Source organism: Toxorhynchites rutilus, chromosome 1 (assembly GCF_029784135.1).
Source record: "Toxorhynchites rutilus septentrionalis strain SRP chromosome 1, ASM2978413v1, whole genome shotgun sequence".
NCBI classification, from domain to species: Eukaryota; Metazoa; Arthropoda; class Insecta; order Diptera; family Culicidae; genus Toxorhynchites; species Toxorhynchites rutilus.
This window is the reverse complement of record NC_073744.1, coordinates 190,313,333-190,329,694: the sequence shown is the minus strand read 5'-3', so window position 1 is coordinate 190,329,694 and position 16,362 is coordinate 190,313,333. Positions and strand designations below refer to the sequence as shown.

General features: G+C 39.6%; 1 protein-coding gene across 4 annotated transcripts in view; it reads left to right on the top strand.

Moving 5' to 3' along the window:
• The window catches only part of LOC129762074 (octopamine receptor Oamb), a 336,413-nt gene that overhangs the window by 283,479 nt on the left and 36,572 nt on the right, over positions 1–16,362 (top strand). Inside the window, exon 7 of one of the 4 annotated variants that reach the window (XM_055760062.1) lies at positions 598–15,196. The exons of the other annotated variants lie outside the window; for them this stretch is intronic. Coding sequence (XP_055616037.1) covers positions 598–1,463 — 866 coding nt within the window. The 3' untranslated portion in view covers positions 1,464–15,196. Of the gene's footprint in view, positions 1–597; positions 15,197–16,362 lie in introns of those variants that run through there. 4 annotated transcript variants of the gene reach the window in all.

Genomic DNA, 16,362 nt, shown 5'->3' with positions numbered 1-16,362 from the left:
GTTCAAGTGCATGTATATTAAGAATCAAGTGTTTGTTACGCCCCTCAAAGTAAACCTAATTTCAATCAGTTCTCATGAAGCCAATTAAACACAACCCAAACCGAAGGCATGTGAATAAAATCATCCAACAAAGCCAAAATAAAACGCAAAAAAGTGTGCAACAAATCAATCCCCCAAAAGTACCAATGCGAATGTAAGTTGAAACCTGAGATTTACCAGACACCAATTCCCCCGAAACTACACGCCCACACGTACGAAGAGGGATCAGTCAAACAGAAAGCGTTCCACTCACACAGAACTTATCTTGTGTCACTAACATTACCACATATTTCATCGCTACGGCTCGCTGTCATCACTACCACTACCACTACTTCTACTAATACTACCACCACCACCGCAACTACCACCACAGGAAAATCAAATAAACCATAAACACGCTCAATCCTTTCAAACTCTTGCAAAATGTCAGCCGCTGATCGAGCAACAATAGCCTAAAACAAAATCTCTCTTTCTCTTTCTTTCTTCCACTGGTGTCTACGGACCTGTGAACGGCCACCTCTACCACAAAAAAAAACGAAAACACACGCACACGGTCAGGTGGTGGCAAGAAGAGCAATAACTTCGACGACAGTCTGACGCTTCGGATGCACCGCGGCAAGGGCGTCGGAGCCCTGATGGCCTCGACCATGCGCACACACAACATGCTCATCGAGGGCTCCGTCAAGACACCGACGGGGGGAGGAGGAGGACCCCCACTCGGTGGCACCCAATCATCAGCATCCGCATCATCATTCCACAATCCCCAAATCGCAATCTCCTGTCCCAGTGGGAACACCTCCTCCCATCAAAATCTGACCAGTCCCACCGTGTCGCTCAACTCGTCGCTGCAGATCAATCTTCAGCATCACCAGAATCAACAGCAGCAGCACAACGGAGGTAACACGCGCCACCAATCGTGTCGAGACTCGCGCCGGAAGTCCGTCTTCAAGGAAGCCCCCGCCGGCATTTCGCGTGATCTTTCGCCGAACTCCTCGAAGAAGCTCGGCAAGAAGCACCTGAAGGTGCAGGTCAAGCGGTTCCGGATGGAAACCAAAGCCGCCAAAACGCTGGCCATCATCGTGGGTGGTTTCATCATCTGCTGGCTGCCATTCTTCACGATGTACCTGGCGCGGGCCTTTTGCGACGATTGCATCAACGAGACGCTCTTTTCGATCCTCTTCTGGCTCGGGTACTGCAACTCGGCCGTCAATCCGTTCATCTACGCACTGTTTTCGCGAGACTTTCGGCAGGCCTTCAAGCGGATCATAATGCGCTGCTTCTGCTGGAAGCGGTTCAAGCTTAATCTGATGAAGAAGTCGTCCACCACGCACCAGCACGCGAACAACCACAGCTACAGCCCGTCGGCCTTCACTCCGCTGGCGTCGACACCGCGAACCGAGCTGGGAAGTGCGGTATTCAGATGACGGTCCTTCAGCTCGCTGGAACCACCAGCGCCACCGTACGGGTATGGGAAGAAGTATGCGGGAATGGCCGGCATTGGGTTGTCTCGGTCTGTTTCGGTGAGAGCCGGTTCGTACAATATGGACAATATTTGTCATCCGCTGGTGATCCGTGAGTGCCGGAGTCAGACCGGTGCCGGTGAGTTGAGAGGCCAGCAGCGGACAATCGCCGAAGAGGAGCAGCAAGCGAAGGAGGAAAAGGTGGGCGTGGCCGGGTCGGGAAGAGCAGGCAAATCGATGACGAGCTTGTAAGGGTTTGGGTGTGGATGGGTTGGTGGTCATAGGCTGGATCGCGAATGACTCACTGGGGGATTCATGTGGTATGTTCACCATTTTCGAGTGGTAATTAATGGAGTTATCGGAGGTTGATATAATTGGTTATTGTTACCAAAGTCCAGTGTTGTGTTAGTGATCATTGTGATAAGCAGTCAACGGCCATCTTTTTTGTTGCTGGTGCCGAATTTGATCATGTAGATGCGAGACTATTCTACACTGTATTGTTCAGAGTAAATTTGAAATTTGTCTCAACAGAACCAACAATCACAATAGGATTCAGCGATAGACTATACATATGATCCTGCGATGCTAAGTTGATTCTACTTCAATATACATGTTGTATTCGAAACGCACTCACTGAAACTAATGAAAACGACATGATGAAATCGTTTGCAGTAGGCCGACATGAGCATTCAGTTACCGGCGGTGTAGTGGTAAGCATAACTGCTGTTTCCTTCTACAGCTCTTCTTCCCACCTTTTTTTGGAGGAAGGTCTGGAAAAATCCATTTTGATAAAATGAATCGGATAAAACTTTCGATTGAATAGCTACGAAAGTCGTTCCGCATTCGGAAAGAAACTTTTTGACGATGATAAGTGATATTTCAATTTAAATCGCCAACGAACCTTCAGAAAGAAAACGACTGCGAAAAATAACAATACAGGTGAATTGATATTTCAGTATGTCTAGAGAATATACCGATTTAACTTCACCTCGACTGACTAAAATGAATTAATCGAAAGTGAGCTGAAAATGAAAATGAAGTGAGAGGAACAAGCAAAACAATCATTTTCATTTCTAATGATCAAAAATGACAAGCTCTGTTTTGAATTTTGTACAGCATTTAGACTTTAGATTCTAAATAAGAAGACATTCATCTGGAATTTTGAATTTATTTCTGTGTTCTTATTTTTTCATTTAAAAATTGTATTCTGGATTTTAATTCTTCGTACGGTGTTCAAACCAGGAATCTGGAATCTAGATATGCTTTTATATGATTGATACTTATTGAACCGAAAACTTGTTTCAATAGCTTAGAAATAGTTCTGAAAACAAGATATTTAAATCACACAAATCCGTGTACAAGCTGGCGCCCACTCGGGAATTCACTCGAATCGGAAATCCATTTTGTTGTTTTTGCGATAAGGATGGTCACGCTCATGCGCCTATGCATTATGCTCTTCTCTCCCAATTCCATTTCTTTTCTGCAGTCGGACTAAACGGAGCCGCATTGTTTGTGAAAGGCAGCAGTTTTATTATCGAATGCTTCCCGATGAAATCTCTAAGAGTTATGTGCTTGATGCTTATTGATTGCTAAGCCAACGTTAGCCCTTCGTCCACCTTGCGGTTATATCACAGATATAACCCCCTTCCAGTTTTTGCCAACAGAAATCAAGTTTTCGTTTCACTTTATGTGGACGATAAAATGAGATTTTAGACATGGGCAACGAAGTACATGTCGAGGTGGAGTAGTAGTCAAATTATTCAAGAGGCAGATTTATATTCATTCTCCACGCCAATTGAAGCAATCATTTGCTTCAACTAGAAATGAATTGACAAACATTAAGAGCGAAATTAACTGACGAACGAGTCATGTTTGGCAGCGAATGCGTTCATTGTGATCCAATAACAGAAGAGAGGAAGACGTTTATGGAAGTGTACCAGCTCGAAACGAAGCGACTGGAAGGAAAGTTAATCTTCATGTTTCATTTTCGAAAAGGTTGGACCCTGGTCTGGAGATTTTAGGTTCAAAATATGTTCTGCAATCTGAATTTGTAATAAAATTCGGGATGTCTAATATAAGTCTGAGTTCAAAATACAAATCTGTAGACCACAAACTTGGATTCTGATCATGAGATCTTCATCTAGAATATGAAATACGAATATGGGTGAATATGAAATCTAATTCTGAAATCTGTTTCTGGAAGGTAATTCTAAAATTTAAAGGCTAAAATATAAATTTGAATTCACCCAAACTAACGTTGGCAGAAAGGAAATCATATTTGACACACAAAAAAAAATGCCTTTTTGCGTGTTAAAAGGTCAAGTGCACAAATAAAAGCAGACCTGTCATTCTCTCAGACTTGGAATTACAACAAGAAAAATAGCTGTTTTTTTCATTATTTTTACGTTCAAGTAATGTAATGAATGAGGATGTCAAAATATGTACTAAATATTTATTTTGGGTGTACGATCTTAGTCTAGAATCTGAAGCTCAGATTTTGAATTCAGATTCCGAATTTGGAGTCCGTTTTTCCCATTTAAATCTTATTTGAATTTTGAAACTCGAATCTGTGGCTCAAATCTAGAATCTGAAGTTTGGTTCTACAGTAAAAACCTGAATTTTTGGCTCTGAGTTTGGATTGTTTAGACATCTTTAGCATCTGTAGCTTGAATTAAGGGTTCAAATATGTTTTGGAATCAGAATAAGGAATAAAATCGAAATCTCCAGTCCAAATCTGAAACCAAAACTCTTAATCTGAGATCTGACTCTGTATATTAATCATAGAATCCGTATCTTGATTCTTGAGTCTGAATCCGAAATCTAACGATGGAATCTGCTTCTAAATCTGCAAACCTAAATCTGGAAATCGAATCTGAAATCCTAAAATAGAATTTTCGAATATGAATCTGAGATATATTCAATTTAAAATCTAGAACAAACAATTTAAATCGGAATCCGAATTTTAATCTGACGATTGTGAAATCGAATTACGGAATGTTTATTAAACATTTTGAAGTGTGCACATTGAATTTCAATTTTAACATTGGCTCTTCAATCTTGATTATCAACACCAAATATGAAATCGGAATCAGCAGCCTCACGATGGAATGAGGATTAGAATCTAAATTTGAGATTTGACTCTGAAATCTATGAAAAATCTGAATTCTAAATGTAAGAAGCTGTTTCTGGGCAAACAGTTTTCAATTTAGAATCCGTACTTGAGATCTTGTGTTGTCACTGGAATCTACAATCAGAATTTTGGCTCCAGAGCCTTGGATCTGAATTTCAGAGTGAAGATTCTGGAAATGGAAAATGGAATCTTGATATGAGATTTTGACTCTGAAGACGGAAACTTTGAATCTGAGATTACGAATCTGAAGTCCAGTTTTCGCTTATAAATATGAATTCAAGATCCCAAAATTGTAGCTCAAATCTGAAGTCTGAAGCCGAAATGCAAGCCGAAATGCAAGCCGAAATGCAATAACACATCATCATCATATATATTTACCTCGATCAATGCATGGAGGTGGAATATGTGGAGATGAAATATAAATGCAGCCGATTTTTGTAATTTTCCTTATAAAATTCGAATTGCCAGAGAACGACGCGTAAATTTAGTGTTTCATGTGAGCTCGGAGGAACCGGATAACGGAATTTTTATTATAAACTTCTAACCTGAATTGGCGGTCCAAATCAAGAATCCTACCTTGTTGATTGAATCTTTAATATCAATGCAAAAAATTGTCTGTTGGTGAAATTTGAATAAGGTTTTTTTTATCCGAGATCCGAATCTGGAATCTTGAAACAATCTGATGTCTAAATTAACGTTCTCAACCTGAAATCGGAATATGTTTTTGAATCTAAATTTAGAATCCGAACCTGAAATCTTGTGTTGGCATTGAACTCTGAATCTGGATTTTGAATCCTGAATATGATTGTAAATTTGAAATTTAAAATTTGCGGCTAACTATGGAATCTGAATATTGGAGCAAATATTGAGAAATCTGAGGTTTGGATCGGAAAATGATATCTTGATTCTAATCTGGAATCCAGCCTTGATTTAATGATCTGGTTTTTGGATCCTGAGTCATTTCCATTCTTAATTTGGACTATGGCTCTGAACCTTGGAATCTAGAATCTCGTTTTGTAGTCTGAGACTGGAATTTTCTGCATTTAGAATCTGATTCTAGAAGCTAGTTGCAATATTTAAATCCTGTTTTCGGAATCTTCAAACTGGCATTCTGATTTGAAACCTGAACCTGTAATTACAGTCTGATTCTGAAGTTGGAGTTTGACTTTTAAGTCTCGTTTTCAAAATCTTTACCTGGATTTCAGTTATATAAAAAAAAGAACTGTTATTTGTAGTTTAAATTAGTATCTGAGTATCCAAAAACGTTGGACTTTTCGATGTTGATAAACAGATAGAAAGTAGAATAGAAAATATGAATCTGAATTTAGAAATGTTAACCCTTTGCGGTCGGAACTAATTTTCCTCGAGAGAGATCCTCTTATCTTTCCATGCTAATAATATTTTGTTTACACCGAGTACCGTTATTCAAAGAAAATCCGTGTACATTCGTGAAAAAGTTCACTAGATATTGAAATTTGTTTAGAAAAAAGTAAACTATTACATCGTGAAATAAAGTATTTAGTATGATTTAGTAGTATGATTTTAGTATGCTAGGGAGGCTGAGGCCTGACAAAAGACCGCAAAGGGCTAGATTTGGAATTAGGAATTCGTTGCATTGAATTCTGGAACTAGGCTTCGAATCAGGAATAAGGACATAAAACTCAAAGCGTTACGAAATATGGAGCAATGAGTATTTATCTGTAATCAATATCTACATCCAAAATTATTTTTATCAATTGTTTTGGCATCTCGATTTATTACATTAAATGAGCCTAAAAACAACTGAAAATGCGCTACTCCCCAATTCCGGTATAGCATTTGCATAATATATATCTTATAGCAATATAGGATCAATATGAGCGAGCGAAACAGGAGACACATTGCAAATAAGCACGCATTAAAGCTTTTGTCATAGTTTGTCAAATAAACGGCCCAGACCGAAAAAAGTTATAGATTCACGTTTATCATCTTCTGTTTACTCTTAGAAAACACTTTCTAACATCATTTTATAATGAGGTCTTATATTATCTCGCATTTGTACAACGGTACCAGTGGCTATGAGGATAGCATGGGTGTGTAACACAACCTTGCATTCCAACCGGCCTTGGTTCGATCCCCGATGACATCGTTTGGACTTTTTTTTTTAGGATGCAAACCCAAAAGAGATGAAGAATGAAAGAAAGGAAAAGGAGTCTGCTCCCATACATACAAACAATTTAAAGCTTTTAAAACAAATACTTTTATTTACTCATTTGACCCTTCAGCACACGAAAAAGCATTATTTATGCCGAAGAAGAATTGTTTTCTGCCAGCGCTAGTTTGGGTGTAGGGTTTGAATATGGAAGAATGAAATTTTTAATTCCGAATTTGGAGCCCAGTTTTAACATTCAAATATGAAACCTCCTGAAATTGCGAGTTTACAGTCCAAATCTGGACTCTATTATTGAATCTTGCAATCTTTACTTGGTATTTGAGTTCGGGATCAGAATTTTAAATCGGAAATAGGAACCCCAATAAGGTTTTCTGGGTTGGCTAATCGCAAATCTATAGGCTGCCCCCAGAATCTGAACTGATATTGTATTTGAGTCTGAAAACTGATGTTGATGCTTCAGTTGGTGTTTGAATCTGAAGATTTAAACCGAAATTCGGGAGGATTTAATGGAGGATTTTGTAATCAGAATACAGAATCTGGATTTTAATTCAAATTTAAAGACACAATTTGGTTTCGGCATCCTAATTAAATATCGTAATTTGAAATCCAAACATTTTCAGATTCTGAACTTGGAACCTTTTTTTTTTTTTATCTGTATTATTAGCGACTTTCAACTCATTTGGCTGGTTCGTCACTTTTTACTTCCATTTTTGGAAGAATGTCGGGAGTGAGAATTGAACTCGTGACCTTAAGCGTGAGAGGCATGGATGTTACCACTACACCAGATCGCCTCCACTAACTTGGAAGCTGTACTTGATATATGAACGATGAATCTGAACCTAAAAGCAGAATATAAAATCGTTGTCTGAAATCTGAATCTGGAAAATAAATTTGGAATTTGGAACATCCCAATTTTAGTGATCTGAATCTTGAAAAGAGGATCTGGAATCGAGGATCTTCAATCGGAGTCTATAAGCAGATTCTGAAATCCGTAGTCAGAATTACTGAATTTCTTCGTCATTTTGAATAATACTTAGTTGGGATTCTGATGCCAAAAACATGCCTTGAATGTATTGTAGAACCCCTCAAATGTCACACGAAAAGAGTTTGTCCGATTGAGAACTCTTTTGTCATTTTCAAGTGAAACAGATTTCAGTCGATCGCATTCAAGAATCTCCACAATTTTAAGTGAGGAGTTCTTGAAGCGACCGACACCATCGAGTATCTCTTTTCGAGTCAAACCCTTTTCGTTTATTACACCGTCTATTTCAACGTTGCAACAGGGTACGTATACGCGATACTCAATCGCAAAGAGATCACAGTGCGTTATTGCATTCGCATGGGCCCTGCTGGAGACGACAACTCGTGAATTGTCTGGCCCCATCCGAGTAATTTCAGTAACATTGGAAAAATTCTGCGTTGATTCTTTTGAGATGCAAATGACATTAAGAGGTTTGGATTTTCGTCTAAAGTATACAATGAACGGACCTTTGAATCCCTCATGGTATTCCTTTAGACGAAAATCATGTTTTTCCTCAATTTCCTCATCTTCAGAACTTTCTACTTCATGCACAGAATTTTCCTCCTCAACGTCTGCTTCATCCTGCTGCTCTTCAGGAGGTGGGTCAGCATCAGAAACATTCAATGACATGGATGGGGGATCCTCCCCGCCCTCAGCCATAATAATAAATCAGTCACCCGTTCGATGTATAAAAAAATAATTAAAAAATAAAAAATAAATTAGTAAACAAATTATAGAATTGTATTTCTATTCAAGGTATATATAAATTATATTTATTTCAATTTTTTATTGTATAAAATTCAAAAATGAAAAAAAGTTTCAAAAAAAGTTCAACGGTAATGTAAGAAAATTGGACACCCCTAATGCCAACGCTTGTCGATTTGGTAAATACAATGTTGGACAATGGTGTAAATCGTACACAGGAGGTAGAAGGAATGATAAATGGAACAATAGAAAAATAAACTTCTATTTGCGGCTGCTGTGTAGCGTGTGATGAATGTGTGTACTGAACAGGATCCTCAGCTTCTCGATCGTGCACCACTTTTTATTGAGCTCGCTTCACTCGCAATCTGCGTGAAAAAAAAACACCGTTATCGGATCGATGATCAAACTTGTCCGATCAGCTCGCGAGTTCTCGAACGAGCTCATTGTATCAGGTTCTTCTTGATAACCTCATCCAAGTTGGGCTTTCAAACGGTTTTACACCTTTTTCGACAAAAAAAACAGTTCCGTCCTCGAATTAGAGTTAAATTAAGGAAAATGGGAAGAATAGACATTTTCCTATCGTGTTCTTGTGGCCGAGTATGTATGAGGGAGGTACAATATTCAAATATCACTGCTAATAGGACAGCCGTAAATTGGTCGCTCGAAGTGCAATTGCAGCTGTTGGCAACACTTGCCTGAACGCACCTTCCAATTAGATCAGCCTTTAGCCAACACGTACTTTCAGTGACGGGTAGACCAATACGTCACTGGGTGAGTAGAAGGAAACGTAAAAAACAATAACACAGGTCAACAATTGAATTCATCGCTTATGCATTGCTCCTGGAAATCTTAAGAACTGTAAAGTGCTTATATTCTATTAATCTTAAACTTCAAGAGACGAATGAACTCTCAGAGTTTAAAGTCTCTCTAATTCAATACCTTCCTTCCTTCCTAATCTTAAAACAACATCTTAAATTTAACTATCTAAAGCGTCCAATAGGTAAGAGATGACATTTGTACTAAAAGGTACCTAAACCTAAACCTAAACTAACTAGGACTAGGACTTATTACATAATTACAAACTACGACTACGGCTACGACTACGGACTACGACTAGAAACTACGATTAGAGACTACGACTAGGGCATACGACTAAACCTACTGAAGATTTAACGCTCGGGAACTCATTAAATTGGGAAAAGGGAAAACTAAACGTAAGTCTAAATCTACTACTTATCTACTTCCGTACCTACCTGATGAACAAAATAGTTAATAATTAAAATTGTAACAGGAAATTATATTCTCGCAAAATTGGATCACACGACTTTCATTCAATTCCAACAATTCGAGAATTATAAATTCGGAAACTTCCCGTTGAAATTCATTTCAACAGCAGCATTCACTCTACGGACAATGTGGATAGAGATAAGACCTTAGCTCATCCGTATTCTATTCAATGAGTACAAACAAGCCAGTCGCGATTTCAAAACCCAGTATTCACAATTCGTCAGTCATATAGCTAGCGACCGGACGGCAGCGAATCTTTAGAACAACCTTTCCCAAGACCGAGTGTTTAGGCGAGTTTTCCAATTTGGTCTTTTTCAAGGCTAGAGGCGAATGCAATTCAAAACATTATCATCATCAATGAAGCGATCTCGCTTCAGCAATCAAACAGCAGCTTTTCTCAATGACGTCAGCTCACAATTGTTTTGCTCGATTCCAGAAAAGATTCTTCTTCTTCTTCTTTTTGGCTTTAAACTTTTCAATTCATTCGCCTCTAAAAGAAAGATTGATTGATAGATAGCGCACTGTATGGTGTAATTTTGTTCGGTGTGGGCACCGCGTCGATTTGCATGCCGTCTGGTGAAGAGTGCCTCTGTATTTTTGCCTCACATTATATTTGAATCTGTACTGGGGTGTAAGTTTAAAATTCCTGCAACAAGAGCGCTACGTTTGGGGTGCAATGTTCCGCGCGTTGACACCTCTTTGTCAGTTGTACAAAGTGGTATGTCAATCACTTCATTCGAAAGATGAAAGGTGTATGAGTAATGCTGTTTACTAATTGATCCAAAAACTAGTTTAAATATCTCAAAACTACTTCGAAAGCAAACTATTGAAATATCAACGATCTATAAATATGCTTGAAAATCCAACTTAGTTAAGATTTGTCGATGCATGAAGTTGGCTGTCGGTGAAAGTTCTCTAAATATTGTGCTCGCCCTGGCCAATCTCAGTTTCTATATTGCCAATGCATCTTCAGAATATGCGAGAAGCAAGCATAGTGTAGAGCGGACTCAAAGCAGAAGATAACTTTTAAATAGGACTTACGTCGTTGATTATCATACCGTGGAGATTGTACGAATTGTTGATTTTATGCTTTATCGAATAGACAACGGTAGTGGGGGCAAATATATAATCGCGTTGAATCGTACTGTATGTAGTACGGGAAAAAATGCCGCGATACACACTGAATGCGTTACGTGTATTGTTCTGAGTGCATGTACTGTTCTCGCGAGAACAAGGATGAATCATGAATCGATAATTTTCAGCTACGTGTATATAACAACCCAAACCCATCGGACCTTTTCTGGGTCACTAAAACTTCCGACTTTAAGAATTTTCGATGCGTTCTAAAAGTCTATCTCATATTTATGTGTGCCTGAAGAGAGCTTCTGTGAATTCAGTTGTTGTTTTGAATTGTAGAGAGTTTCTCCGTTTGTTCGCCTCTAGCCTTGAAAAAGACTAATTTGAAATACCAAACTCAACAACCCGGCCTTGTGAAACACTATTTGCAAAGCCTTGCTACTTAGATGACTGATAAATCATGAATGATTAATTTGTGATTTTTCCAATCGATCATGCAACTTTCGTGATTTCATTGTGAGATTGAAAGTGACGTAAGGTATTTTTCAACGTTGAGAGTTGTGTTCTTCGGTGAAAAACTGAAGTTTAAATTTTGTTCCGATGATATTGTTTCCGCTCCCACAGCTACCACATAATAGGTTCGGTTCGGATTTTCTGTTACCGTTCTGCGTCTGCTGTGATGTTTCGTTCTGGGTTGGAAATGTAGATTTGCTAGGAGATACTGAAAGAAGTCCAGTATTCCAGTTTCAGTGATCTGGACAGCGAGCAATCAACAGTACATGTTGCTTAGAATTAATTTGACAATCTACTCTAATTGCTTCGCGAAGCGTTCGCGCTCCTTACTCAATGAAAGCTTTCATTTGTCGGCCCCTGTCATTGGTGTCAAGTATTTGTATCAAAGAGTTTTATTATTCGATTTTTTCAATGTTTGTACTCGCCGGCAATAATTGAGTAGTTCTTTTGTTAAAAGTGCGGTCGTGATTTTTGTTTGCGGCCCGCGGCACCATGACTAATCCGTCTTTGTGGTCCCCATGAAAAAGAGAGTGAGTACCGCTGGGTTAAACGATTTGAAAACGCTGTAAACATGGAGGAAACTATAATTTTGGAAAATATTCTAATTGGGATAAAGGGTGTGTCACATCAAATTGCATCACGGAAAAAACGCTGTAGAAATTCGCCCAGTAGACCGATCCTTTTGAAAATTTTAGACAGTAAAATAAAAACTAATAAACAACTTTTGGCATTTTCTTTTTATTCATACTTCGAGCCCGTATGCTCGCACCTTCCTCTTTACCCCGTCCATGAGGTTCTGTACAACGTCAGGTTGTAGTTTTTTTTGAACAGAAATCCATTTTCTCTTGAAGTCCGCCTCCGATTTGACAACTTTTGGGTTCTTCCGGAGGGCCTGCTTCATAATCGCCCAATATTTCTCTATTGGGCGAAGCTCCGGCGCGTTGGGCGGGCTCATTTCCTTTGGCACGAAGGTGACCCCGTTGGCTTCGTACCACTCCAACACGTCCTTTGAATAGTGGCACGAAGCGAGATCCGGCCAGAAGATGGTCGGGCCCTCGTGCTGCTTCAATAGTGGTATTAAGCGCTTCTGTTGGCACTCCTTAAGGTAAACTTGCCCGTTTACCGTGCCGGTCATCACGAAGGGGGCGCTCTGCTTTCCGCAAGAGCAGATCGCTTGCCACACCATGTACTTTGGCAAACCATGGCAAACTTGGATAGTTTCTGTATGCGAATCTCCTCCGGAACGCTGAATTTGTCCTCTGCGGAGAAGAACAACACGCCCGGCAGCTGACGAAAGTCCGCTTTGACGTAGGTTTCGTCGTCCATTACCAGGCAATGCGGCTTCGTCAGCATTTCGGTGTACAGCCCCCGGGCTCGCGTCTTCCCCACCATGTTTTGCCTTTCGTCGCGGTTAGGAGCCTTCTGAACCTTGTATGTACGCAGGCCCTCCCGCTGCTTGGTCCGCTGGATGAATGAACTTGACAAATTCAGCTTATTGGCGACATCCCGGACCGAACTTCTCGGATCACGTCTAAACTGCTTAACTACGCGCTTGTGATCTTTTTCACTGACGGAGCATCCATTGCCGTTCTTCACCTTCCGGTCGATGGTTAGGTTCTCGAAGTATCGTTTTAGTACTCTGCTGACCGTGGGTTGGACGATTCCCAGCATCTTACCGATGTCCCGATGTGACAACTCCGGATTCTCGAAATGAGTGCGCAGGATTTATTCATGACGCTCTTTTTCGTTCGACATTTTTCCAAATTTACGAAAAATTGACAGTGAAGCATGGCCAACGTGACCTATACACTCTTATCTGATTATAAGCGAAAGCTGAAGATATAATTCCTAAAAATTAAATTTCTACAGCGTTTTTTCCGTGATGCAATTTGATGTGACACACCCTTTATGTTCTTATTTTGACGCCATTTCCGACTATGCACTTGCAATATCAACAGAACTTGTGTTTTTAGAAAGAACCCAGACACTCGTTCATCAATTTGTGAAATATTTCGCATACTGATGGAATATTTCAAAGCATTAATGTGTTGAAGGGTTGTATAGCCAATCAGGAACATGTCTCGAAACGTGAGGTTACATAATTTATATGTTCAGAAAAATGATCTGTACAGCGAATCATTCACTCAATATAGTCTTGATTCCACAGGCTGTATGGTATGCATTGTCATTTTGTTGAATACATATATATCACCTAGATCAAACCGTAGACCTTGCGTCGCAATATCGGACGCCATGTAAAATAACATGAAATGTGTAGGAGTGAGAATTAGCTCCTAGAATGAGTTTCATAGGAAGTAGGAGTCCGACAACGGTCCATGTGCATTCCCTCAAACCATATTCATTTTTATGACGCTGCAGTATCAGTGATAGTTGTGATATTAAACGTTAATCAACTGTTTATCCGTTGATCTTTGGGTAATCACCACCTCAAAACCCCCTCAGCGAGTCATTCCGATGAAAAGTGAAAATCACATACACATAAAAAAAGAGATCGAACATTCGACAGAGAATCACGTCGCATCGCAGCAATTCCGACTGCAACAGGGTATTAGTATCGTAAGCAATTGTAGCCAACTAACTTGAGTGGTAGCTCGCAAACTAATTGAGCGGGCGTGAGCTACAAAGTAACACACACCATAGCCTAGGGTGGAGCTAGCAAACTCCCTTTCTCAATGAAGAAAAAGGGGAACGAGTGGAAATCTAGTTGTTGATAGCATTGTAAAATATTCTTTGTGTCGAGTCGTACACATAACCATTGTTCTGTTTGATATTCGCAACCTACGCTAAGGATATGAGGTAAGTGTAAAAATGGTAGACTTAAGGTGCAACATTCCACTAGATGTTAAGATGAACAAATCATATTGAATGTAATTAGGAAAGGAGAGAAACGATACGAGCAGGATCAAATGGTTTGAGTTAGGTGTGAAATTGTTGGTAAGCTGTACAGAATGGTTGTTGTTGAGCCAAGCAAACTATTTTTAAACTATTCTTTGGATAACTATCATCTTCATGGAAAACAAAAACAATCAGAAATATAACAAACAAAAAAAGCAATGAGATTGGCAGTCATAAACAATCATGCATAGCAAGTAAACAAACATAAAGAAATAATACAAAAAACTGCATCACAACACAAAGCAAAAAACAATAAAATCTAAAAAAAGTAAACCGTATTACATGTATGAGAAGTGCCATTTTATACACGCCGCTATCGTTAGTTGTCGTGCGGAGAAAAAAAAAAAGTACTTAAAAGTAAGTGTAAACGTATTTTTCGAAACCCATATTTGTTATCTTTTGGATAAGGAGATTACAACAAAATACAACAGAATAGAACAAAACGCAACGGTGGGTTTCTTGCGAAATATGGTAATAGCAGAATTGCGACTGATCTAAATCTGTAACATTTTCAGCAAAACAAATGATGAAATGTGAACTAAGCCAAGCGTAACACTAAAATTTACTCTCCATCTTGATAGCGAAACAACACACGCATACAAACAACTGATAAGTGTATATTATTTAGTGGAAAACAAAACAAGAAAGAAGAGCAAACGCTATCTGAAATCGTAAGTATTTTTATGTATCTCCTTAGGGCTCTCTGGCAGATAGATAGTGGGCTCGTGTATTGTGAACAATGAAATAAAACTTATCACCAAGTATCGCCATTCCATTCCTTTTTCTCCGTGAAACACAAGAACTGAAATTTAAGGCTTCTCTCATTTAGTGGGCGAAACTCTCACTTCAAACTTCAAACGACTGCTCAAGAGGAGCGAGTTTGTTACACAAGAAAACACAGGAATAAATGAATTTGTTGAGTTTTTGATTTTAAATGCAAACTTTTTATTTTCATCCTCTTCAGGCTGCTTTTCAGTTTTGTGTCCACCCACCCAAACTCAGTTACATTTAGGTACACCAATGAAAGAAAATGTTGTCCCTCAGTAAACGTTCGTTCACTCGCCTTCGGATGGGTTGATGGCGGCAGAAATTTAAAGTTCTGCAAACCGCAAAATTGAATAAAATCGAGGAAGCCATTATGTGGATTTTTCTCTGTCTCCACTTGCAGAACAAAAGTTATAAGGATGTCACTTTTCGTGGGACCATTTCTGGGGGGGAGAGACGAGAAGAACAACTTCTGTTTAATTACTCTCTCGGGCTTTGATAATTGCTGCTGCTGCTGAGGTTTCATGCTGGTCATCCGTTGTGGGAGAGAGGACCGACCGATGGGAGTGTTAATCCGTATACTTACGGTGCGACAGATTCCGGCTTGAAAGGGATCGAAAGTTGAGAGGCTCGGGATAATCTGTTTTAATGCTTCATCAGAGTGCTGTGGATAATTGCTAAAAGTTTGGGGGAATCGTTTTCACTTTGCAAAAAAAAAAAAGAAACGATATCAATCGATGCCAATTTTATCCGATAATGGGACAAAAATTGCAATTCAATCTCCCCCGGGGATAATCCACGAATTGCACAATATATCGACTCCTCCGTTCCGACGCGCACGTTGGTGGGATCAATTTCGTTGACCTAATTACGCGAGTGAGGTTCGGTTAACTCCACACAACAGCAGAATCCATCTGCCCACACGTTGTGCGCGCGCTTGCCCTTCGGTAATTTACCCCATTAGCGGATACAATGCGTGCGCTTTTTGGGATCCTTTTTTTTCCTTCTCCTGTACTTTGTATTCAATGTTTTCATTAGTCGCAGCAGTAGGCGGAGGAAAACGGCTAACGGGTAATTGAAAAATAGAAATGTTTCGGATGGGAAATACTTCCCCCGACTGGCAGATGGACAGATCGTAGTTAGCTTTGCGGGCAGAAGGGCAACAAACAGAACAAAGCTGTCATCGCCGGGAGGGTCATCAATCAATTTGTTGGATGAAGAACATCTGCCGGATCCTGTGGTGTGTGTGTTGGGGCGGTGGATTGGTGGGTTTGACGAGGAAAGCTACCACCAGACT